Raw genomic sequence first — 26,180 nt, 5'->3', positions numbered from 1 at the left:
CTGTGGACGTTCGGGCTCCCCCCACTCAGGCGTAGGACGTTCGGGCTCCTCCCACTCAGGCGTAGGACGTTCGGGCTCCTCCCACTCAGGCGTAGGACGTTCAGGTTCCTCCCACTCAGGCTGTGGAGGCAAAACCAGCAGGCATTCACCCTCTGCTGGTGGAGATGGGGACAGCAGGTACTCACCCTCTGCTGGTGGAGATGGGGACAGCAGGCATTCACCCTCTGCTGGTGGGCCTGCTACCTGGGCTGCTGTTCCTTTAATCGTTGCCTCCAGGTAGCTGAGGAGAAACTCCACACCTTCCTCCAAGGTGTTTGGGGTGTGTTCCTCCTGATATGCCTCCCATCTCTCACTGTCCATCATCCACAGGACCCGGACGATTATGGGCAGAGACTGGGCCTCCAGCCCAGCATTCTCCAGGAACCAGCACCGCAGTTTGATGGCGTCTTCTGCCATAATATAATTATTTTTTTTTTTTTTTTTTTTTTTAATCCAGACCCCTCCTGGTCTGACGCTTGGAGGCGCGGCTATCCCACGATGACACCACGTGTCACAAAGACGGCCAGAGTGGGTGGCGTCCGACCAGAAGCAGGAAGGAATACAGACAGAGACGGTGGTGATGATGAGCTGAGTGCAATGGCTGCACTCAGCGTTTATTAACAAAATAAAAGGTTTAAACAGAACACAAAAACAGGACACGGCACTATACGCCAAAATAAAAAGACAAACAAAACGACTGACACTAAACAAACGGTGCACGGACAGACAAACAAACACGGTGAGAACAAACACTTATCTTGCACGTTTTTACTTTGCTTTTAGTTACTCCTCTCTCTCTCACCCGTTCTCCTCTTCCGAACACCCAACCACGAGTGACTAAAAATGTGCCTATTTATACTGTTGTGCTGGGATTCAATTACTAATTAATTATTCACTTGAATCCCAGCACGTGAATTAATTCTGTGCAACCCCGTGCTCACATATTACATTTAACCAGCACGTGAAGTGATTTGTGCCCTCCTCGTGCCTAAATACAAATCTACACTTTAAATACACGTGAAACACAGACCCGTTTATATCCCGTGTACCAATCTATACACCAACATTAACATACGTAACACACAACACATAACAAGCCACATACACACAGATGCACACAGGGGCGGGGCACATTGCCACACCTTACTACAGTCTTTAATTAACTCCTGGTGTTTTCTACAGTCAGGTAACCTTCATAATCCACGAATACTGCTTATTAAAGGTATCTTTCTGTTTGTCCTTCCATACACCTTTACATGCTTTTACATGTATCTAGAGAAGTGCTAATTCAATTGTGGTGCATTTTAATCTGGATGTGTAACAGGGCTGGGTGAGAACCAGCGACCCCGCGCACCGCAAGCAAGCGTCTTAACCGCTGTACAAAAGAGCCGGGCTCGTCTGCATTGGTGGTTATAGAGCTTTCAGCCTCATCTCACTGACAGGGAACACAATCCGGAACAGCAGTGCAGCACACAGCGCTGCCCGTTACAGATGCGCTTCAGCACCAGCTATCGAGAGGATCTGGTTATAGTTTCATGTGCAGACCGTTCATGTCGCCCTACTCTTTTGACGTTACAGGATGTCTCTGAATTTGAATGTACAGCTATGGCGCAGGTTGAACGTCACTGTCAGGCTTGTTTGAGAAGTACTGATAAAGCAGAGATACTGGCTTCCAGTAGATTACAACAGAGGTGTCCGAGCTCTTGGTTAAGTGAACCATACCGATTGCCAGGGAGAGCTCATAGAGCCCTTCAAACAAAGGCAACACTTTACATTAAGTGTCTCTGATGACTGTGTATTTACGTAGTAGTTGCTGAGTAAATGCATGTGTACTTGCACATAGTTACACTATGGGTTAGAGTTAGGGTTAGGTTTAGGGTTAGTTAGGGTTAGGGGTAAGCGTTAGATCGCAGCCCCCCAGTGTTTCTCTGATAGCTTTTTATCAGGGCTGTGAAGTGCACTCCACTGATCTTTATAAGCTACATGGGGCTAGAGAAGCAATGCAGTCATCGCGGGTGCCGTATTGTGCTGGAATTAATCTCAGCTCCTCACTCAGCAGTTCAGCCGCATTTCACTGATTGAAGGACTGACTGAGGCTCTAAATCGCTGCTGTCTTGCAGTAGCTGAGATTTGCTGTTATTCGTTCCTTGCTGGTTTCTCTCAATCAAAATAAAAGGAAAAAAGGAAAGACAGAACGGTCCCATCTGCATCGTGGAGTCGAGCATCCCGGAGTCTGTTATCAAGATTTCCTGCTACCCGTCCCCAACACAACATGTCTTTCTTGATATCATGTGTTAGCCGTTGATTGGCCTGCAAAGTCTCATGATGGGAGCGTTTGCATTGTGCCCTTTCAGAGTGTCAGTGAAACCAGTTAAGCAGGCAGCTTACTCTCCCTGTAGTTCAGTTGCTTGACATAATATTGTATTTATAAACTACTTGGGTTCACAATACTTTTGCAGTGCCTAACGCCAGTCCTGTAAAACATTATTCTAATAACAAACTGGGTGGTAACACTTGACAGTGACTCTAATTAGTAAATCCATGAGTACTTACACATAATTACAAAGCTATTATGCAGAATTACAATGTACTTCATGTGTTTTGCACGATATAAACCTAACCCTAACCCTAACCCTAACCCTTTTCTGATACAATTGTGTACTTATATAAATCATGAAAAAAGGTTTACACATTAAGTACATTGTAACTATGCATAATAACGTTGTAAATACACACTAGTTAGAGACACTTAATGTAAAGTGTTACCGACTGGGTTCTAGTGTGTACTATATAAATGTGTAGAATTTTTTGTGAGATTCACTTCCCGGTATTTTGAGGACTTTCATGTCTTCTCACTGACGTACCTGTACGTTCTGTATCACTAACTAAATGGAGAGGGCTGTTTTAGCGCAGCAGAATTAAATTTCCTAATGTTAGCTTTACGAACCCTAAGAAAGGGTCAAGAGCAGGCGGCTTCTGATGTTGTTTTAATTGCTTCTTTGCATTTAATTTCTTAGCAGACGCCCTTATCCAGGGCGACTTACAATTGTTGCAAGATGTCACATTATTTTAACATACAATTACCCAGTTGGGTTTTTACTGGAGCAGTCTAGGTAAAGTACCTTGCTCAAGGGTACAGCAGCAGTGTCCCCCACCTGGGATTGAACCCACAACCCTCCGGTCAAGAGTCCAGAGCCCTAACCACTACTCCACACTGCCTTTACCTGGCTTTCAACCTGCTTCTCTGGAGAATCTAAGGTGCCAGGACTAAACAAACCTTCCTCGCTCCTTTCAGATCACTTGACAGCGTGACCTTTCAACTCATTCAGGCGTCTCATTTCCCTTGTCTTCTAGAGCACAGCGGAAACGTCATCCTGCAGTGTATTCATAGTCCAAGTACACTACTCGACGGACTCTGCTGGGAAATCTAACTTTTTAATATCGTTCAGCCCGCTTGGGATTTGTTGATAATTGTATTGTCCATCGTAAAGCCCCTCATCAACTTATGCTTGATTGTGTTTTTTAATCTGTTGATTATTAAAATGAGTTTCAGTAGATTCCAATAAAACTGCAGAGCATTTCTGAGCCATTTCATGGTGACACCGTTAGTTACAGGGAACTCATCTTCTGTTGTCAGGCTTTATCAGCGCTTGCCTTAAAATTAAATTCAGGGTTAGGAGAAGGAGACTGATAAATCACGCCTAAGGGAAAATGCCAGCAGGTTTTTAAAATCCTGTTAAAGGAGCGATTAGATCCTTATCGATGATGCATTCACTGAAGGGTCTGAAATATAATGGAGAATATATGAATGGCAAGAAAACAGAATCAACTCTAGTTACCTTGAAACAGCGTGCTTGTTCATTTGAGTGCTCTGTCATCCCATATTGCCTTCAGAGAAACTCACAGACCTGTGAAACCCTGTGCTTTTAAAGCACAGCCAAATGAGAGATGCTGGACGAGGTCTTTGAGTGCATTTCCGTCTCATTGGAGCAGCCAGGCAGTGATGTGGTGTCCTGTGTCGCAAGCTGACAGCAGGTTGCAATTACCGGACAACCTCCGGAGCTAAATCCAATCACTCCATGCATACACACTGTGACTAATGCAGCTCCCTTTTATATATATATATATATTGTATACAGCAGTGACACATCTAAAATCAGGGATAGCAGCTGTGCTGTTTCATTACAATTATTTAACTATGTATTTTTAATATTGGTCGTTTGCAGAAGCAGATTTTCACCCCAGTCAAGGAGCCACCTGGCCACTTTATTAGGACCTGTCTACCCGATTGGGTTTGGCATGGCCCTGGTGTGGGGCATGTTCTCCTGGCGTACCCAGGGTCCCTTGACTAGTCTGGGAGTTCCGAACGGTAGTTTGGGTGAGCATTGCTGCACTTGTGCCCAGATGGCCACTGTGAAGGCAACATGTTCATCTCAATGCAGTTGAGCATGTTTGGGATGAACTAGAGCGATGCATTAATGATTGTGTAGATTAACATCTCTTGAGACACCTTCCAGCTCCTTGAGGAGTCTTTTCTATGTCAAGGCTGTGTTGAGGGCAAACAGTGACCCAAACCGATATTAGGTGCAAGTCCCAATAAAGTGACTAGAGGGCCTTCATTCTGTATGGGACTCACCAGATATTTGTTCTTCACTTTACCCTCAAAAATGTGTTTCCCTAAAAAAAAAAAAAAAACTTCAGTAGAGAAGTCGAATGGCCTCCGTGTTGGAAGTTGAGCCTCGGATTGTCTTTGATAAGCAGATGCTTCCTTTGTTCTTTGAACTCAAACAATCTCTTTTTATATCTTTGTAGCGATACGTTTTTTTTTTACAAGCTATAAAAAAAGCTGGGATTGTCCAGGCATGTCATAACATGCACATAGCACCTGATCCCCGAGCAAACAGGCTGATAAACAATACTGACAGCATTACAACTGTATATGAAATACGAGCCCCGTTTTGCACAGTGCTGTTTGTTCAAGATTAAACAATACCTAATGCGCAGGAAGAAGCTAATCCATCCACTCAAGGACTCCACCTAACAGGTACACCTGAACTATTTTTTTTTTCATTGCTTAATTGAACTGGAAAAAAAAAAGATTACTTCTGCGAACCAGCGCTGTATGACTCACCCTGTACACCACGAGGCTGTGCTTTTACCATGTGAGCAACTCAGGGATCCCTAAATGGTATTTTATTTTGTCTGTAAATTTATATATATTATTTATTATTTGTTTATTTAGCAGACGCCTTTATCCAAGGCGACTTATAGAGACTAGGGTGTGTGAACTATGCATGAGCTGCAGAGTCACTTACAATTACGTCTCACCCGAAAGACGGAGCACAAGGAGGTTAAGTGACTTGCTCTGGGTCACACAATGAGTCAGTGGTTGAGGTGGGATTTGAACCGGGGACCTCGTGGTTACAAGCCCTTTTCTTTAACCACTGGACCACACAGCCTCCTGGATTAGAAAGCAGAGCCAACGGCCAAGCAACAAGAATTCTCCAAGCAAAGTAAAAAAAAGTGAGTGTTAGATTTAATGCGCTTATATGACTCACTCTACGTGCATTCTAATTGGTCACCGCTATGCTGAGTGATCATTTGATTGGCTGGCTATCGCATTCCAATGTGGGTGGGTGTTAATTTGGCTTGCTAGTGGCTCTGCTTGTGTGACACCCCTTAAACACAATTAGAATACCATGGAAACAGGTGGAGGCTGGGGAGGAGGAGGCGAAACTCTGACGCACAGTGGGGACGCGATGGACTGAGGTCAAATATAAATCCTTTCCTTGACGATCATTCGACGTATAATTTATATATATATATATATATCTATATATATATATATATATATATATATATATATAATTTTTCCCCCCCTTGGCAAAACTGTTGATGGCATCCCATAATACATCCAATGTGTGTCAGATGGAGCGATTGGTCGTCGGCAATATGATGAATAAGAAAAATAACAGCAAATGTTGGGGGGGGGGGGGGGGGTTGGGACTGTCACCGAATGTGCGCTTGTATTACAGTTAGCTCTTAAACTTTTAAAGTGCAAAAACCGGCATGAAACGTCGCAGTTGTCTTTACTAATGTATTCTTCTGGTTGATCACGTTGTATCGTTTTCATTTTGTCATCAGTTCCTGGTGGCTTTATAAAGCAATAGAGCTCTCAGAATCATGTCTAACCTCCGACCTACATCGGGTATACTCTGCAGCCAGCTGGAACTGAAAAGCAGATCCTGAGCTCACAGTGAAAGCATCCGAACACAAAATTATAAAAAGATAATATAATATAATAAAAAAAAAAACAGTATTTAAGTAATTGGAATGAGAACCACTCGGAATGATTACAAACGCTAAGAAGAAAAAATAAATAAATAAATAACAGCAACATTTAATTACACTTTATTGGTCAATGATATGCACAATCCAGTATGTACTGTACCTGCGCATTCTATTATTATAATTATTATTTAGTCATTTAGCAGGCGTTTTTATCCAAAGCGACTTACAGAGGCTTGGGGAGAAGTTTGCATCACAGCTGCTGCTGCAGAGTCACTTCCAATAGCACCTCGTTTGTTTGACGTCTAATCCGAAGGAGGGCGCACAGGGAGGTTAAGTGACTTGCTCAGGGTCACACACAGCGAGTCAGTGTCTGAGCGGGGATTGAACTGGGAACCACCTGGCTCTTCAACCACTGGACCACCAGGCCTCTTATAGTACTGCATTCTGTAATTTCGCAATTCTGTGCAAAAGGCTGAAGGTATTAGTCATCGGTGTCTTATAAATAATCAGTCTGCCTGAGAATCAAGTCTAATTTCTGCTTGTGAACTGTGTGACAGGAAGATTTGGGGCACAGTGTAGCTTCACAGTTGGATTATAAGACCAAACAATGTAAAGACAGGCAAACACACAGCTGTATCTAAAACTGACATAGGAAAAACCCAGTTGCAGGAGTAGCTAAAACTGGCACCGTTTTCTTAAATGTACAGAGTTTCTGATTGAACTCTAGACTGTACTATAGGATGTACAGATTACACACACACACCAACCCTTCCTGGTGTTTTACAGTATTTGCAGCTGGATGCCACAGTGGCAATGTTTCTTTATTGCTGTAAGGGAATGTCTCCAGCAACCTTTGACCCAGGAAGGGGAAGATGTTCGTTAGGGAGTGTTGGCCATTTAGCAAACTGCACAGAGCGAATGCTCCTTGCTTTTTATGCTCTCGTGTGTTTGTGGCACGTTGCTATTGCTTAACTCTAGTTTTTTTTAACTCTGATAATGCTTTTTGTGCTTTAACACACAACACATGCTTTTATTTCAGTGTTTTTTTTAGGATATTTTTTTCACACATTTATTTATTTAAGTACCACTTTTTCAATATTTAACAACCTCTCTAATAACACATACAAAAATGTTCATTTTACTTTTTAAATCTATATTAACCTATTTGTAATAAAACATCAAATAATAAAGCTGAAAAGGTAAAATAAATTCTCATTTGCATGACCACTACCTCGTTAGAAATACTGAAAGACAAACATTTCAATAGCAATACTTAAAGAACTGTAATAAATTCAATGACACAGTCTTTCTCAATGTCTTCAATGTAAATTCAATGACAACCGCTTCTCAAAAGCCATTCTGAATGACTGCACATTACTACAATAATACCTTTAAATAAAACCTGCATTTCAATGATTTGATAAAGTTGGTGTCTGACGTTGGCTTTCATTTTAATAGTCTCTGAATAGGTAGTTATACATTAACTAACCATTATCAAAAAATAAATATGTTTTGTTAACATTAGCAATTGTCAACAGTTAAAGTACCTTTTAAATAATGTCTAATCCAACAAATGCGTGACCTAAGAGCCAATGAACATTACCAAGCTTATGTTTAAACAGTATTACGCCAATGACCTGACAACCTGATAAAAGGCTCTGTTATCCCATATAACGTACATGGCTGCACAACATTACCAGGCAACTGCAGGAAAATTGCAATATAATACAAGGGATGCATATGACAGGATGCCTGAGATAACAGCAACGAATTACAGTACCAGAGGCAGAGAGCGCGCACATTGCAGAATAGCACGAACAGCATCTAGAATGGTTTATCACATTGCATTGCCTGTTGGTAAAGAGAGGAATGTAGTTAGCAGCACTACAGCGATAAGACCAGCACTTTATCATGAGATAACTGACCATAGTCATTAAAAAGAATTGAGTGACCGCAGCCCTTAGCAATTGGTATTCTGAGCCAATGCAATGGTCAATCAATCAATCAATCAATCAATCAATCAATATTTATTTTATATAGCGCCTTTCATAGTGGACCACCATCACAAAGCGCTTTACAAGATAGTGAGGAACAATGCATAATACATTAAATACAGTGAAATACAGGGCATAGTACATTAAATACAAACAGTAAAAAACAATGCATAATACATTAAATACAGTGAAATACAGGGCATAGAACATTAAATACAAACAGTAAAAAACAATGCAAATACATTAAATACAGTGAAATACAGGGCATAGAACATTAAATACAAACAGTAAAAAACAATGCAAATACATTAAATACAAGCATAATACATTGAATACAAGGCTAGGATGTGAATTCTAAACATTATGGGTGCGTGTGTCATACAGGATCATATGAATAAGATGGAGTGAAAAAACCTGAAATAGCAATTTAGACAGCAGCTGATAACAGATATCAGGCTTGAAGAGCATGGAAAGCAAGAGAGAACAAGTGGATCTCGAGAGTTGAGTTTTTGAAGCAAGCGACTGTGGGAGTGGCACAGAGAGTCGGGGCCATGAAGCTAAGAGAGCGCTCTCCGAGTGGGGTGTGCTTTTGCTTGGGTATAACAAGCAGGCCAGAGTCAGAGGACCTCAGCTTGCGTGCAGGGACATAGCGGGTCAGCAGGTTGGAGCGATAGGGTGGTGTATTAAGGGGGTGTATTAAGGAGCAACGCCAGCACAAAGGCAGCTACAGTCTCAAGAGTCTGCCATTGATAGAACAGGTCCAGTGGTGTCACAATGGTCTGAACACACAATACACATTGCTAGTGATCCACTGCAGTGTCAGCACCAAACCACTGTACTGTGCACTGTTGTGTTCTGATACCATTGCTGGTAATGCTGTGCTCAGCTAATGGTTCTGCTAGCTGGGTTTTCTTCAGGGTCATACCACTGGGACTGTGATGCGATTATAATGGGATTTTGTTTTTAAACACCTTTTTTCTGTAAGTGTGCACTTTCCTATGATTTTAGTATGGTTTACTTCACTTGGCTATGCTTTCACTAGTTAGGACATTCTCTGGAAATGCAGGTCAGTATTTCTTTAAGGAAGCTACAGTCTGTGGAGCGGCAAGCCGGTTGCTTTCCCTAGATGGGAATGACCTTTAAAGTAAGTGTCATTTGGAATAGTTTGACATGATCGAATAAGGTCTGCCTCTTAGTAACCAGGCTGTTAACTCAAAGCTGGCACAGTGTTTGGGACCATTTTGCAATTGTTTATTTTGTAACTTGTATAGTCTGGGCTGTTGTTCATCTTTTTTTTTTTGGAAACGCATGTTAAATGTACTGTATTAAATGTAATTGTGTTCAATGGGAGCTGTTATAAACACATTAATTTTTGCTTTTCTAAAAGATAAACCAACTAGCAGTCCTCTTGTCGCATTGCTTTCAGTCTTGACTTATTTTTGTCGAGCTGAAGAAAGTTATAGAATTAAAAAACAAAGTTATAGAATTCAAAAAGGAACTCCTTTATACACGAACACAGGACTAGAAAATATATTTTACATATATATTTTTTTTAAATGGGACTTTGGAGTCCTGTCAGTACTTTATGAACTCTGAACCTCACATATTTAAAAATTAACTTGTGAGATTACAGTGAAGGAATCTTTGGCCTCCCATGTCAAAACATGTTTGCGCTCATTTGTATAACAGTACAGCTGCTCTCATATTTTTCTTACTTGCCATTATATCACTACGATACAGAAACTTCTTTCCTTCTAACAGGCCGTGGTGTTCTTTGAAACTGTCAAGACAAGTTGGGATCTTGTGGTCCCGCCAGGACTGAAAGGGTCAAATAAAAATCTTGAAATGCGATTTCGTTTCAACTGCTTGGGTTTTTAATTGAACTATTGCTGTGTGGCCAATGGGATCAGGGTTTGGACTGTTGTGTATATGTTTTTAACTCTATAATATAGAGGGCACACAGCATGTGCAGGACTTGAACTGCTACGATGTGGCAAAAACTCAAATAAATAAAGTAATAAACGAACTGCTGAAATCCCATCAATGCTTCCAAATGAAGCAGGAATCTGTACTGTATGACCAAGTTAACTTCACTGCAGGCTTGTATAGATTTATTTTTTTAGATTGTTTTCCGTCAGTCAAATAATATCTGTGCACGTGTTTGATAAGATAAAATCAGGTTACAGCTTTAATAAAAAAGAAAAGATTTTTTTTTATCTTGCTCTCTCCAGGTAATACGCTTATACAATATTGCCAAGTGTATTAAAAGCATGAGAACGCAGAGAAAACACTATAGTACTGTATGGATTAGACAAGGTAAAGTCTTTGGCTTGTAGAGCCCTGTTCACAAAATGTTAAGGACTATTTTAAGGAATGTTTCCAAGGACTGTTTTTATCAAAGGTTAAACCGTCCTTTCAAAAATGAGAATACACTCTAAAAACCCTCTCTAAAAAAAAAAGTTTCACTTGTAAAAGTGAGCTTTTAAAAAGAAAACAGTAATTAACAAAACATTCCTTAAAACAAACTTAAAGCGTGAATGGAACTGGAATAGGTACCAAACCTCTAGCACTATTGGATCTGTTATATTTATGTTACCTTGGCTGTTGGATCCTTTTGGAAGGAAATACTATAAAACACATTCTGTTGCAACACCTGTGGCCAGTATTGCACAGGCACAGCAATACAAAGATAAGAGCTGCTTGAGTCATACGCTTGTACCAGCTGTGTGCAGAATACATACCATCACCACAGCCCCATTGTATGAGACCTTGGGTTTCTTTACAGAGTCTGCTGTTGCAACTGACTGTACACAGATTCCGCAGTCACACTATCACGAAAACCGTGTTTAAACAGGTCTGGCCTAACTGTCGTTTCCATAAATACACTGACCTGTATTTCGATACACATTCATAGGCAGATGACTACAAACAGTGTGCCGATACTGTGCTGTAAGTACAGAATTAGAAAGACCTGCCATAGCAGTGTCAATAGGGGGCAGGCACTGACAAGGTTTCAGTATGATTCTGGAGGGATACCCTTCCTTCTCTAAAGCCACATTTCCATCAGTATCATGAAACTGTAAAACCTAATCTAATCTCGTTCCAATATCAAGCTAGGGCTTCCACGTGTCCCATAGCTGCAGTCAACAATCTGTAAATTACTGATGTATGAAGGAGCGCACACAACAAGGATTTATGCCGAATTTAACAGGTTTCCTTTATTGATAGCAATAATCAAAAAGTCACACTTTTACAGCTTAACCATTATTCACTAGACACAATAATGAGGCCACTAGTTATTAACAGGAATGAAACAGTGATATCAGATACTAATTTGTGGAAGAAGCATCGGACACAGTGCTGGTGTGTGTTCATGGAGGATCCTGATGCTTCTCCAATGCACCTCCGAGTGCTGCTGTTTTATACCGTTTTTACACCCCTTGCATGCAAAGCTTAGTTGCTGGCTTATCTCTGTGTGTCAGTAATGCCTTAACCAAGCAACCGTTACTTGCACCAGGTCAGGTGAGGTCAGTTCTGCTCATTTTATTGCCCCTGTCTCAGGCAATAAAGCATTCTAGCAGCAAACACTGCCCACATACAGCTGCAACCTTAATCATAGCTTTGTACTTATAATCTTTTCATTAAATCTTTACGAATCTGCAACCGGACATTACACAAAAGTCCACGATCACCTGTATGCATTTTGTGTATAATTGCGCCTATTAAACTAATTCATCAAGCTCCAACATTTCCCTGATGTTGTAATATTTTGACAGCCCTCGGTTTGATATTTAGAACCCGCCTCATGCATCCTCCTCATTGGACGCTCATGGGTCCCCATTGAAATGGGTTTCATCTCAGATCTGCTGCTGATGGAAACGGACCAGTCTGATTGCAAGCTGCTTTCAAGTCAGTCCCATTGGCAGATGGCAACGTTCCTTCAGTTTGGGTGAAAGTCCCAAAATGTTCTATACGGTTATGAGGGAGATGCCCCTTTTTTATATATAGTGTCACAGATTCGGTTTGATTATCCAATAAGGGGCAGCCCATTTACACAGAAACGGGAAACGTTTTGAATTTGTATTACTGATAGGTGTGGCCAAAAGTTTTGCATCACCTAGAATTTTAGGGTTGCGACATAATAAAAGTAAAAAATAAAACTATATGAACATAATTTTGATCTTTTATTTAACATCACAAAATCAAAGAAACTATGACATTATATTGCAAAGGTCTACCGGAAGCCATAATAGCAGTACAGTAGTTCATGTCAGATTTTGAAACGTCAACAAGTATAAGGAAAACTACAAAGCGGTGTGTAATTCAATATGTTCATTCTACAGGGTGAATCAAACGTTTTCGCCATAGCTGTAGATTCACAGTTGGATTATAAGGCCAGAAAATGTAAAGACAGACAAACACAGAGCTGTATCGAAAACTGACACTGGAAAAACACAGCCGCAGGAATAGCTAAAACGGTCCCAATTCATGATAACCCAAGTGTGACCTATTTTAGTGTTTGGAGCGTAACATTATTCAGCAGGCTTCATTCGAATAATGTTTCGTTAACATATTGAATTACATACCACCGCTTTGTAGTTTTCTGTATTCTTCACGAAAAACTGAAAACAATGTAAACATATGTGACATTTCGAAATCTAACATGAAATAGTGTACTACTAGTATTATATCTTCCAGTAGACTTTTGCGACATCTTTTTGTAGTTTCTTTGGTTACATGATGTTAAATAAAAAGATATAACTTCTGTTCATATATATATATATATATATATATATATATAGTAAAAGGTTCACCCTCGCTCGAGTTCGTTGCCCCTTTAAAAATAGACCCGGCACACAGAAATGGATTTTAAGCGCTGGTGCGCTATTTTTAATCAACACAAAAAATCAAACAAAACACACAAAATAAACACCTAGCTCGGTACGAGCACTAACTAACACACAGGAACACCCTGGCTAACACGGGACAGCTACACTGTTTCCCCGTCCTTACAAAACACACTGGCTTTATACAGCACTTACTTTTTAGCTCATGACTGCCAGGAAGCAGAGCACACCTTTCTGTCTCCTTCTCCTCAGCAGCCTTGAGCAGACTAGCTGCCTCTCTTAAATACCCTGCACCTGGTTTTAATTTAACAATAGCTACCAGGTGCAGGGGATAATTAATAATAAAACAATTAACAAATCAATGAAACAATCAACCAAAACAATTAAACTAAACAAATGTGCATTCTGCACATGTTTTCCACTCAGGGAGGCTTTAACCCCCTCCCTGCTGTGTTACACTATATATATATATATATATATATATTTTAAATGATGTCTCAATCCTAAAATTGTAGGTGATGCAAACATTTTTGCTAAAGCTGCACAACAGAGAATGTAATGGTGTATATCTTTCAAAGCAAAGTAGTACCTGGCTGTTCAGCTGGTAGTCTGAGTTAAATAAACACATTACTTAAGTGTATAGTAACACATTAGAAAATGCGTAGGGTCTGGAGAGGTTCAGTGTTAGTTCTGCTCTGTAAGTGGCTGGCTAAACTCTCTTTAACCCCGGTAAATATTTAGAAATAACACTGGGTCTATTTACTAAAGCTGTACTGCAAATTTGAGCCTAGTATTTACTTTTATTTCAAACCGAACACAACACGGCAAAAGCAATTTACAGCAGTAATAACACCAAATACAATGCATGGGGTATTTAGTTCATCGAGTAAGGGCAGAGTGTTGCAGGGGGGACAGGTTAATGGTTACACTCTGGTGTACCAGATGTACTTAAAGGTTATCAATGATTCTGAAAGCTATATTGAGGCCACCAGTTTTTAAAACTTCGATGTGAAGACCGAAGTTTTCCTTGATTTTAAATAAATTCCCTCTTTTTTAGCTTTAGTATAATTTTCAAGACTTCCCTTATGATTGTGTAGTTGAACTTTTTTATTCTATTAATAGGTACAATAATATAGAGCAGCCTTCTATTCCATGTTGGTCCGCACCTATTGGAGTTCCCTGTGTTTTCCTCGCTGTCACTTTCCTCTTAGCAAATGTTTATTTAGCTGATTCATTTGGTCCCCATGCAATATTGAGTGTAATGTAGCTGTGTAAACTTGCTGTGTTCATATTGCAAAAGATGGGCAGCTGTTCATCACCTTAATATTTCATCATGTTTTCATTCCGAGTCCTAATGCATGTTGAAGGGTTTCACATTTCTGTCAGAGCCACACAGCTTCAGGAAATGTATAAGTAATGCTTGTTTCTGTTTTCTGGGTGTCTGCTGACCTGGAGTTGAACTCCCTTATAAATGCCTCCTTTTCAAATAAAAATCATTGCAATCCTCCTGAAATTCTACTATTACTTGAAAACATTTAAATCCAAGGCCAGAGGAATTTGAATTTGTGTGGTTGTTCTGTGAATCAGCTTGAACTGGCGAGCCTAATTTCCCTTCCGTTCACAAATCTGCATTTGTCTCTCCTAGGTACCTGGGCATCACCCGACCCCTCACCTACCCGGCCAGGCAGAACGGGCAGCTGATGGCGAAGATGATTGCGGGGGTATGGCTGGTGTCGGCTTCCATCTCCTTCCCTCCGTTCTTCGGCTGGGCTCAAAACATCAACAAGGGCGGGGTGTGCCTGATCAGCCAGGACTTCGGCTACACCATCTACTCCACGGCCGTGGCTTTCTACATCCCCATGGCCGTCATGCTCATCATGTACTACAAGATCTTCCGCGCGGCCCGCAAGAGCGTCGCCAAACACCGCTTTGCCGGCTTCCCTCGGAGGAACGATCTGGAGACGGTGACCCAAGAGGGTCTCAAGATGCAGGGGCTGAAACCCCCAGGGGTGGCCGAGGAGTGCGGAGTCCTGTCCCGCTTCCTGGGCCGGGAACGGAAGAACATCTCCATCTTCAAGAGGGAGCAGAAGGCAGCCACCACCCTGGGGGTCATAGTTGGGGTCTTCTCAATCTGTTGGCTGCCCTTCTTCATCCTCACCACCGCTAGGCCCTTCATCTGCGGGGTGCTGTGCAGCTGTATCCCTATCTGGCTGGAACGCATGCTACTGTGGTTTGGTTACACCAACTCTCTGATGAACCCGTTCATCTACGCCTTCTTCAACCGGGGCTTGAGATCCACCTACAAGGACCTCCTACGCTGCCGCTATCGAAACATCAACCGCAGGCTGTCGGCCGTCGGGGTGCACGAGGCGCTGAAAGTTTGACGACTTTAAATCGAGAGTTGGGGGAACATCCTGGCCACCCTGCTATTTCTTTTGGGAGAGTTGTAATCATTAGATATTTTTTTTTGTATTGCAAGGAAGTTTTTCTGGGATTTCGGGCACGTATGGAAGATCTTTTTTCTGAAAGATCCTGGGAAATCAAACAGAAGAAACAAAATGTGGATTTCGTTTGGTGATTGAATTTAGGGTTCATCAGTGGCCCCTTCTGGTCCATATGGGCTAGACAGCGGGGATAGGGGTGACCCGATGATCTTCTGTCCTCCTGCTCGCTATTGGGTTAGCATTGTATTTGAAAGTGGGGAGTGTGAAACTGAGCCAAACACTACAGCTTTAAATCAGTACCTGCAGCTACACTGTAACATATTGCACTATTCTATTTGTACGGGAGACGAGCAAATGTGTTTTCATAAGATTCTTCTACCGTGGGGTTTATCGGATTAATGACCACGTCAGACAGTTGATTTGATGTTCACTAACGGGTAAGAAATCTCATGAGCGTAAGATACCCGGGGCAAGCCGTCCGGCTTCTCTGTGCTCAGAGAAAGGAGACTCCTTCATGTGTGTCATTAAGTGGAGGCACAGTTTCCTTTTTACGCTTGAAAAACTCTGACCCCCCCCCTGCAAGATCCATTCCACTCCAATGATCAGCAAAACCCAGCAAAAACCTTTTTGGGAAACTTGTAAGGACCAGGGGGTTCTTTCAGATACTCAGTTTGCTCTAATTGAATTACAGCTGTGAAATTATTTATATGACTTTACCAATCAGGAAACATAAGAAGACCCTGTATAAGTACTGAACTGATCTGTATACAGGTGTGCAGGTGTGCAGGTGCTTAAGTTGTTCCGGAGAGATCCTTCAGCATTCAGGAGACTTAGATTTTATCACAGATCAAATTTAATTTAATTCACTTGGACAGTGAATTCGGGAAGCACCTGCCAAGTGAGCGCCCACTGTCAGCCCTCTATATCTGTCATGATTTCTGTCTGAAACTGTTGTTACAGATGTTTCATAAATAATAACAAATTCCTCAGATACAGTATGTGACGGGCCGTCCGCAAAAGTGTACATAAATCCCAGTTGTTTACAGATTGTATTTGCCAAATCCTGTTTCTAATGTGCTATGATTAAGATTAATAATACTGCATATTATTGACCGGGTAATAATTACCAAAGTAATTAATAAGGTCATTTTTTTTTTTTCATCTGTGCTTGAATTGGTATACACATGATTCATTTCCGGGTCTACTGTTTTGAGTGGAGTTTTCTTTCCGTGGCCTCTGTACGGATCTGCAGTGTTGAAAGAATTATTATTGATCAGGCTGTAATAGCTTGGCATCTCAGCCCATCGAATTGAATAGGGAGGCAAGGGCTGTTCTGCTTACCTCAGAGTTCAGAGACAAATGTCTTACCGTTCAACTACAGAGCAAGCCCTCTGGTCAAGAGGGAAGTAGGGGCTTTATTTTCAAAGCGTTTCCTCCATTCTTGAATTAACTGTTTTGTTTTCCAAATTGAGATGCCAAAAACACTGAGGGCGCTTAAAAGGAATTGAAATATATAACTTTGGTTTTTTTTGTTTTAGTTTTGACCTATTTCAGAAAATAGGTGTTAATTAAAGGGGAAATGCTTTGAAAATATGACCCAGCATACTGTAGATTATGCTGATGTCAGTATTATTAACCCATCAGATGCTAGGAGGAGATCGTTGCACGGTACAGCAAGGGCTTAGTGGCAATACAATAGAAGTATTTAAAAATGTAAATTGTATAATAATTGTAATTACAGGAAACTATTATCCTGTGTATATAAGGCATTAAGCATCATGTATATAAGTAAATCTGAGGAAAGGTAAGCCACGTGTAGTAAGGCTCCTAGAGTCTTGAATTCAGCTACAGTTCAAGGATGAAAAACATGAAAGGGATTTTCTATAATACCCATCAATATTTCCAGAGTACTTCGATTCCTTTTTGTTCTTTGTATAGTTCTGCTCAGATCATTATTTACCAGGCTCACTAGCTAATGTCCTTTTTCAACATTTCGCATTTTGGTTGCCTCATATTTGAGCCTGTGGCCAACATACAACCGAACGTGCAAGAATAACTTCTCTTTGTATTGTCACATTGAAGCCAATTATTTATTATTATTTTCTCCCCAATTTGAAATGACCAATTATTTTTAGGCTCAGCTCACCGCTCCCGCCCCTGCGCTGACTCAGGAGCGGTGAAGACAAACACACGCTGTCCTCTGAAGCGTGTGCCGTCAGCCGACCGCTTTTTTTCACACTGCGGACTCACCATGCAGCCACCCAAGAGCTACAGCGTCGGAGGACAACGCAGTTCTGGGCAGCTTATAGGCAAGCCCGCAGGCGCCCGGCCAGACTACAGGGGTCGCTGGTGCGCGGTGAGCCGACCTAACCCTCCCTCCCCCCGGGCGACGCTCGGCCAATTGAGCGCCGTCCCCACAATTGCTTTTCACTAGATGGCCCTGAGTAACACCACTCTGGCTGATCTAGCCTGTGTTATATCTATGACCGAAAACTGCTAGGAATGATTGCAAACATTGCAAAAAAGGTACAGGTATATATATATATATATATATATAAATAATGAAATTTGAATCTACAACCAAGCAAAATGACTGTGACTGTGATTGGATTTGGCATCACCCAGGTGTGGGGCATGTTCTCTTGGTATACCCTGGGTCCCTTGATTACGCTGGAAGGCTGGTCGAATGCCATAGTTTACTTAAGCATCGTTACTGATTAATTCCACCCAGTAATGCTGCATTTGTCCGCTGATGGCGATGGCTACTATGTACCAGAATTGCTGTGCACCAGAATTGTGCATTAATGGTTTCAGAAGAATGCTGTGAATCAGGGCTAACTGTGGCCCAACCTGATATGAAGTGCAGGTCCTAATAAAGTGGCCAGGCAGTGCATACTGTATTTATGCTGTAATGAAAAGGGTTTTGTGTTATTACATTCATTTAAATAGCATGGGATCCCTTCTGATTTGTCTTTGCAGTTTTGAATCAAATATTGAATCTTGAGCAGAACCAAGCAACGATCAAACAGAAGATTTGTTTTTTTTATTCATGTTTACCCAGGTTGCACGCTGGTTCAACTTCGTTCTCATGATCGTAAATCTGTAACACACACAAGAAGCAAAGGGACAACGCTGCATATCTCCATCTGCAGTGATCGCTTTCTGTATCATACGTTGTACATATATTTGTCATAAAAGATATTTATTAACCAGCTGTGTTTTGTTTTTTTATTCATTGGCTTTTTGTTATGTGGTTTGTTCACTGAATTGTGAGTCTATAAAGTGTGTTTGGGTTCATGTTCTGTAATTCAAATCCAAGTCAGGAATGGTTATTTCCATCTAACGCACGCTTTTGGTGACCCTGCTGAATTTTATTTGACACAGATCGGCTTTTTTTATTCAGTGTAGAAACGCATCAAAAGAGTCCCTGTTCTCCAGACCAGCCGAAGGAAACAAATCTCCATAATTTCGGCGTGTGTTCTCAGATTTGACTTGCGCTCATGGCAGGATGGAGGGGCTGTTTATTTAAGTTTATTTAAGCTGTTTAGTTAAGACTTAATTAAATGCAATTCATTTGAAAATGCTGCTCAGTTTTAACATGTCACTTTTTGATATTTAGCCAGTGCAAGTTATTCACAGTTTAATTGTTTCCTCTTTAATTGTTTTTTTTTTTTCAGTGGAATTCATTGCCATTTTATTTTATTTTACCTCTGGCTTTTCAGGTGGAGCGCGTTATTTGACTTTGGACTCCCTCGTTACTTGAGTTCCATTATTACTGAAGCACAAGCCACAGCAATGCCATTATCACTGTTATACGACAGTCTTTAAAAGCGATTTATTTGCCTCTGTCTGTCTGTAATAATCCTTGTAATCCACTGAGTTTTATTTGCCATTCCATTATTGAGTAGTAAAAGAATGTTGGCCTCCATAGAAAACAATGGGAGAGCAGCGTCCAGTTGTTGTATAAGGGTTGATAATTAGCTTTCATGGCTTTGTTTTGTGGAAGAGCATGAGAACGAGAGAGTATGAAATGTTACACATTAAAATCTACTTCTTAAAGAAATGCCAAGCTCTATTAAATCTCAGCGTCAGCTGTGCAGCTTTCCAATCTGTACAGTGACAGTACAGTGACTAAGTTTATTAGCATGCTTTGTTTATTTTGAGTGATTAACTGTAAGGCAAAACACTTTTCCATATTTAGGCTTGGGGCTCGGCTCCGATTCATCTTGGCAAAAATAGATGCAAAGGGAAAAAAATGATCGCGCAGTAGTGGGAACAGGATTATTGGGCTTACAAAAAGATATTATTATTATTATTTATTTCTTAGCAGACGCCCTTATCCAGGGCAACCTACAATTGTTACAAGATATCACGTTATTTTTACATATAGTTACCCATTTATACAGTTGGGTTTTTACTGGAGCAATCTAGGTAAAGCACCTTATTCAAGGGTACAGCAGCAGTGTCCACCACCTTGGATTGAACCCAGGACCCTCCGGTCAAGAGTCCAGAGCACTAACCACTACTCCACACTGCTGCCCTATTACTCCACACTGCTGCTAATATATAGTAGACCCTGAAACTGATGTGATACAGACATCGGAAATGTCTGTATCAGAAATGATGTCGCATTAAAATCTTTCAACCATTATTTTACTAATTTCAGTGAATGTACAGGTAAATTAAAAACTTCTGATGTAACTTCTATTGACCATGACAATGAGTTATGTTTTAAATTTGAACTGGTAAGCGAGGGTGAAGTATATAACCACTTAACGCAAATTGATGTTACTAAAAAAGCAGGTGCAGATGCGATAGAACCAAAACTCCTTAAGTTTGCTGCTTACACTCTGAAAAGTCCACTTACTGTGTTAATTAATATGTCACTGATGTCTGGCGAAATGCCTCATCAGTTGAAACAAGCTATAATATCTCCCATCTTAAAAAGTGGGACTGTTGCTGTCCCTGGCAATTACAGGCCAGTATCTGTCTTACCAGTTCTATCAAATTAACTAATTATCAATCTGGTTTTAGAGAAGCTCATTCGACAACGACAGCATTGCTGAAATTAACAAATGATATACGCTGGGCTACAGAGAAAAAGAAAATAAATGGTGTTATCTTTATTGACTTCTCTAAGGCCTTTGATGTAGTTAATCATAAAATACTTTTTCATAAGTTAATAAATCTTGGAGTTACAGATACTACACTGTTGTGGTTTAAATTGTATTTATTATTATTTGTTTATTTAGCAGATGCCTTTATCCAAGGCAACTTACAAAGACTAGGGTGTGTGAACTATGCATCAGCTGCAGAGTCACGTACAACTATGTCTCACAAGGAGGTTAAATGATTTACTCAGGGGCACACAATGAGTCAGTGGCTGAGGTGGAATTTGAACCAGGAACCTCCTGGTTACAAGCCCTTGTCTTTAACCACTGGACCACACAGCCCCAAGCGGTTGTCTTTGACAGAAATAAATCTGATTTTATGCCTGTATCCTTAGGTGTCCCTCAGGGATCAATTGGATATCTTTTCTATTTTTATTAATGAAGTACCTACTGTCTGCTGAATAAGTTCTGCACACATGTATGTGGGCGACACTGTGGTTTATTACAGCTCTGACAATGTCCAGGATTTAACTGAGACACTACAGAATGATTTTTTTGAACTTCAAGGTTGGTTTGTTAAAAATGGTTTGATTTTAAACAAAAAAAAAGACAAATATGTTATCTGGTTCAGAGAAAATGATACAAAACACTAATTCGGATTATATTGTTACTTGTGATACACCTTTGGAGAGAGTTGATGCTTTTAAATACTTAGGTGTCAATATCGATACAACTCTTTAAAAAACACATAAAAGAAATGTAGTAAAATTGGATTGTTGTATGGCCAGCGTCATTGCTAAAATTTCAGATCAAGGTTTAAATTAGCTAAGCAGCTTTTGTTTTCTATTCTGGATTACAATGATGTGATTTCTAGGACTGCTAGTAAGGAGCCGCTGAAGAAGACTGATACAGTGTTTAACAGGATTTGTAGATTTGTTCTTCAGAGTACTCCTTTAGAACATCACAGTACCTTATATTCCAGATTAAACGTGTTGTCACCTGATAGAAGGACCTTTCAGGGGCGCTTAAAAAACTGCCTGTTTTACTTGAGTAAACAAATCCAGGAGTTTACCTGCGATTACAGCTTACGAAATGTTTGTGGTACCTAATATTTTAAAATACCGTTGGTAAAAAGTGCTACTGGAAGGAAATCTTTTGCTTTTGCTGCAGTTTCAGAATGGAATGCATTGCCGATGGGATTTGGATCAGAGACTTCCCATTGGCAATTTAGAAAATATGTTGTTTCATTATCTGAAGAAGCCCTGTGTGTGTATATGACATTGTGTAGAGTTTTAAACATGTATTCTGTGTGTTTTATGTGATTGTAATTTGCTGCTGTTGGACATCGTTGTAAACAAGCTAATTATAGCTCATATGGCCTTTTTCCAATAAAAATGTTAAATGAAAATTAGCTGTGCTGTTTAATTAAGTGTTATTTATAACGTACAGCAGGTGTTTCCTGTTTTTCCAGGAAGCCAGCATGTCATTCTGTGTGTAATCTGGGAATGTTTATATTCCCCTCTCAAGCAGGTCCTATTATTAGAAGTTGTTATTTTTAAATGCTGCTGTTTTTATGATTTATCCCCGGCCTGGGTTCAAATCCGAGCTGTGCTCGCACAAAATAAATTCCATGCCTTGACTGTATTGTTATCTCGCAAAGTAACTGTAGCTATCAAAACAGCTCCAGAACTTCTCTCTACTATGAACATCCATTCATAATATAACTCCTGGTACTACCCAGGGTTAAAGTCATCTCTGTTTGCAAGCCCTGCTTTTAGCCTGTCTTGCACTTCTGGAGGGTCAAATTGTCCCCGCCCCTTCACTCGCTTCTTTCCTGTCAATAACCAATCAGCCGCATGGATTGAATTTGCAATTGAATATAAGTTACAGATGGATTTTATAAACACATAACAAAAATAAATAAATAAAAATCTGGGAATTTAGGTATGAAAATATATACCGCATTATTTTACATACAATTACATTATTTTTCTTACATATAATTACCCATTTATACAGTTGGGTTTTTACTGGAGCAATCTAGGTAAAGTACCTTATTCAAGAGTACAGCAGCAGTGGCCCCAATCTGGTATTGAACCAACAACCCTCCGGTCAAGAGTCCAGAGCCCTAACCACTACTCCACACTGCTGCACCAGAATTAAGAATTATTAGAATTAAGAATTGTCATTTGTTAAGGTTTGCGCACACAAGATTCATTTCTGGCAGAAATGAGTTGTTCGGGTTTGCAAACTCATCTTACATGAAACTAATTCAAAATGAAAAACACAGCTATGTCTTTTAATGCTCATATTTTGCATGGCCGATAACAGCATTTTCTTGGCACTGATTCTGTGCTTTCTCCAAATCCCTGGTGTAATTTGATTGCGATTGACTGGCTCAGTAGCAGAATGGTTGATGGGAGGCGGTTGATAATTATGCAGTGTTATCCACTCCGATTCGTGCATTGGCATTTCGGCTTTCATCCTGTCTGTTGATATCAGGCCGTTTGCCAGTCAGGATTTCTGACTTGTCAGCATGCATCACGGTCAAAACCAGAGAAAAACACCACCTGCTGAAACAAGGGAAGTGCCAACCTCTCTCTGATACACAGTCTGGCTGCCAACCATGGGGAGTCATTAGGGGAAGCAGCTGATTGGTCGACGACAGGAAAGAAGGCGTTAAAGGGGAGGAGGCTCAAGTTTGACAGACTACCTGAAAGTAGGGTGTAAAACCTATTATGCCAGATGTCCTGGAAGTGCACACCAGGTAAGGTTTATGGAATCATTTCATTAGATGAAGTGCCTCTAATCCAAACACAATTACTATACCAGCATACAGAACACTGAATCAATACTGTATTACTGTCACAAAACCAGCTATGAGATGCACGGTGAGATGATGGGGGTACTAAATATGGATGCTACCATATTGCGGATTAAACTTTTATCTGTTGAGCCTCCATTCTTAATGCCCACCGCAGCACTCATCAGCACCATGTCTGGATACAGCCCTCGTGTTGATTCATTTCCCGCTGGGGGATCGAATTCAATCTTTCGATTTTATCGACGACTGTGCTGATGAGAAAGAAAAGTCAGAGGGATGGAGTCATAAAACTGCAATACCTTCGAGAGAATGTCCGCTACAAGCAGGGCTACAGAAACATGGAAGGGAACTTCCAGGCTGCATACATTTATTCACACTGATTAGCAGGGCTACTCACAGGAGGGCTCTTGGGCCACAGAATAGGGCTCTATGGTAGTGTCCCATGTAAGGGTTTGAATGGGCTTTAATCCCCCTTTCTCAAGAACATTTTGCTTTAATCTGATGTAAATTATTAAAATTACATTCAAATCATTCAAAGAAAGAGAAAACTACATTGGTGAATTTAAAATGATATAATTTTCAACTTGAATTAAGAACGCATCCATGAACATAATGTTTGTAAGCTGTTCGAGTATAGCTGCTACAGCCAGCTTTTTAGTTGTTGTATTATTTTCTTTTCTTTCTCTGCTGTCCTTCATTCCCTTCTACTACAAAGATTGATGTCAGGATTTAGGTCAGGGCTCTCTGAGATTTTTATGAGAAGATTGTTTTTTTCATCCTTCATTTAAAAACTGGGTCCTCGGTGCTTGCAAATACGCTGGGGTGATTTTGTTCTATTGAAAGGTCATCTCATTACAACATGTCTGGATACTATCACCACAACTTGTTCTATGATCAAAGCATGTAATTCAATCAGGGTTTATGAGGTCAATTAATCATCCCTCTTTAGAGCTTACTTAATGTAAACCATCATTAGTATTTATTTCTTAGCAGATGCCCTTATCCAGGGCAACTTACAATTGTTACAAAATATCACATTGTTTTTACATACAATTACCCATTTATGCAGTTGGGTTTTTGCTGGAGCAATCTAGGTAAAGTACCTTGCTCAAGGGTACAGCAGCAGTGTCCCCCCCACCTGGGATTGAACCCACAACCCTCTAGTCAAGAATCCAGAGCCCTAACCACTACTCCACACTGTTGCCCGCGCATGCGTTAATGAATCTGCAGAGAAGTTTATATTTGTATAGCTTAAAAAAAAAAGAATGTTTCTCAAAAGCACTAAGCACATTTAAAATAGCCGTTTGTTCTACTTGACCTGATACTGCATACTGCATTCTCGAATGAGGGAATCAAGGGCCACAGGCAGTGAGCGTAGCTGAAAAAACACTTCCATGAAGGAATCGATGAGATTTTAAAGAAACAAAACCCAGAGCCGACCCAGAAGATTGAAAACATCATCAACGATAAGGCAGTAGCTATTCCCCTTTAACTGTAACCTATGACTCTCAGCCACTTCGCACAATATTATACAGAAAGCTCCTTTAAATCTCAGAATCCGGACCCCCTCCTTCCCTTGGGGGGGCACACATCTGCGGTTGTAGCCCAGAGACAGTCCCTAACTATCTCACAGGCCCTCTCCAGTCCACACGCTTCACTGCATTGCTCTGTTACGACATATCTATTTCAGGGTGCGGTGTTGTGCTGACGTCTGTATTATTCATAGCCCTTCTGCCTTCTAAGAATGACACAGCTCGAGAAAAAATATTCTGTCTCTCTCACTTCTCACCCCTTCGCCAGAATCTCTGAACTGTCAAGTAGTCGGTTCGTTTTGAAGTTTAATATAAAAATAACAGTAAGACAATGTCACACAACTATCAACTTGTGTTTAAGAGTATTAAAATAAATCGAATAAATAAAAAACAAAAACGATATGTCAAGATCACAAGAACTCGACATTTCGAATTGCTTTATCTAGTGTCCTATGAGCCTCTGTAACACAGCAGTCGTTAATCAACTTGTATATAAGAGGATTAAACATACATAAAAAAGGCAGTAGAAACCTTTTTGTCGAGAACACAAGACAAACTGTCTCAGGATCTACAGCTATGGCCAAAAGTTTTGAATTCACACGTTTTGCTTCATAAAGCCGAATATAAAACCTGCTGAATAATGTAACATATTGAATCACGCACCGCTTTGTAGTTTTCCATATACTACTATTATGGCTTCCGGTAGACTTTTGTGATATGATTTTGTAGTTTCTTTGATTACATGTTAAATAAAAGATCTAAATTATGTTCATGCAGTTATTTTTTTTTTTTTAAATAATGCCTAAAATTCTAGGGGATGCAAAACTTGTGGCCATAGCTGTAAGAAAACACACGAAATATTAAGAAAATGTAGCTGCTCCAACATATGCAATACGCTGGCACAGCAATGGGATTGTTAAACCTTTCTTTAAGGCCTGCCATCAAGCAGCTTAATAAACTGTCAGGCATGGAGACTGAATCATACCAATGAGCCGGTCGGCTGAACCCCTGATCTGTAGATCTTCCCTGGCTGTGCTAACCCCATTTACTGCTTGAGCTGCTTCCGTTGTGCTTTGCCAGCCCCAGATCTTAACATTA

At 40.5% G+C, this 26,180-nt stretch overlaps 1 protein-coding gene across 1 annotated transcript in view; it reads left to right on the top strand.

Moving 5' to 3' along the window:
- The window catches only part of LOC117397947 (5-hydroxytryptamine receptor 7), a 29,417-nt gene extending 10,593 nt beyond the window's left edge, over nucleotides 1-18,824 (top strand). The window contains exon 2 of the mRNA XM_033996923.3: nucleotides 14,817-18,824. Within this exon, the coding sequence (XP_033852814.2) occupies nucleotides 14,817-15,555 (739 nt within the window). The 3' untranslated portion in view covers nucleotides 15,556-18,824. The remainder of the gene's footprint in view (nucleotides 1-14,816) is intronic.
- Nucleotides 18,825-26,180: the final 7,356 nt, after the last annotated feature.

This window comes from Acipenser ruthenus, chromosome 46 (genome assembly GCF_902713425.1).
Source record: "Acipenser ruthenus chromosome 46, fAciRut3.2 maternal haplotype, whole genome shotgun sequence".
NCBI lineage: Eukaryota > Metazoa > Chordata > Actinopteri > Acipenseriformes > Acipenseridae > Acipenser > Acipenser ruthenus.
This window is presented reverse-complemented; position numbering and strand designations above follow the sequence as displayed.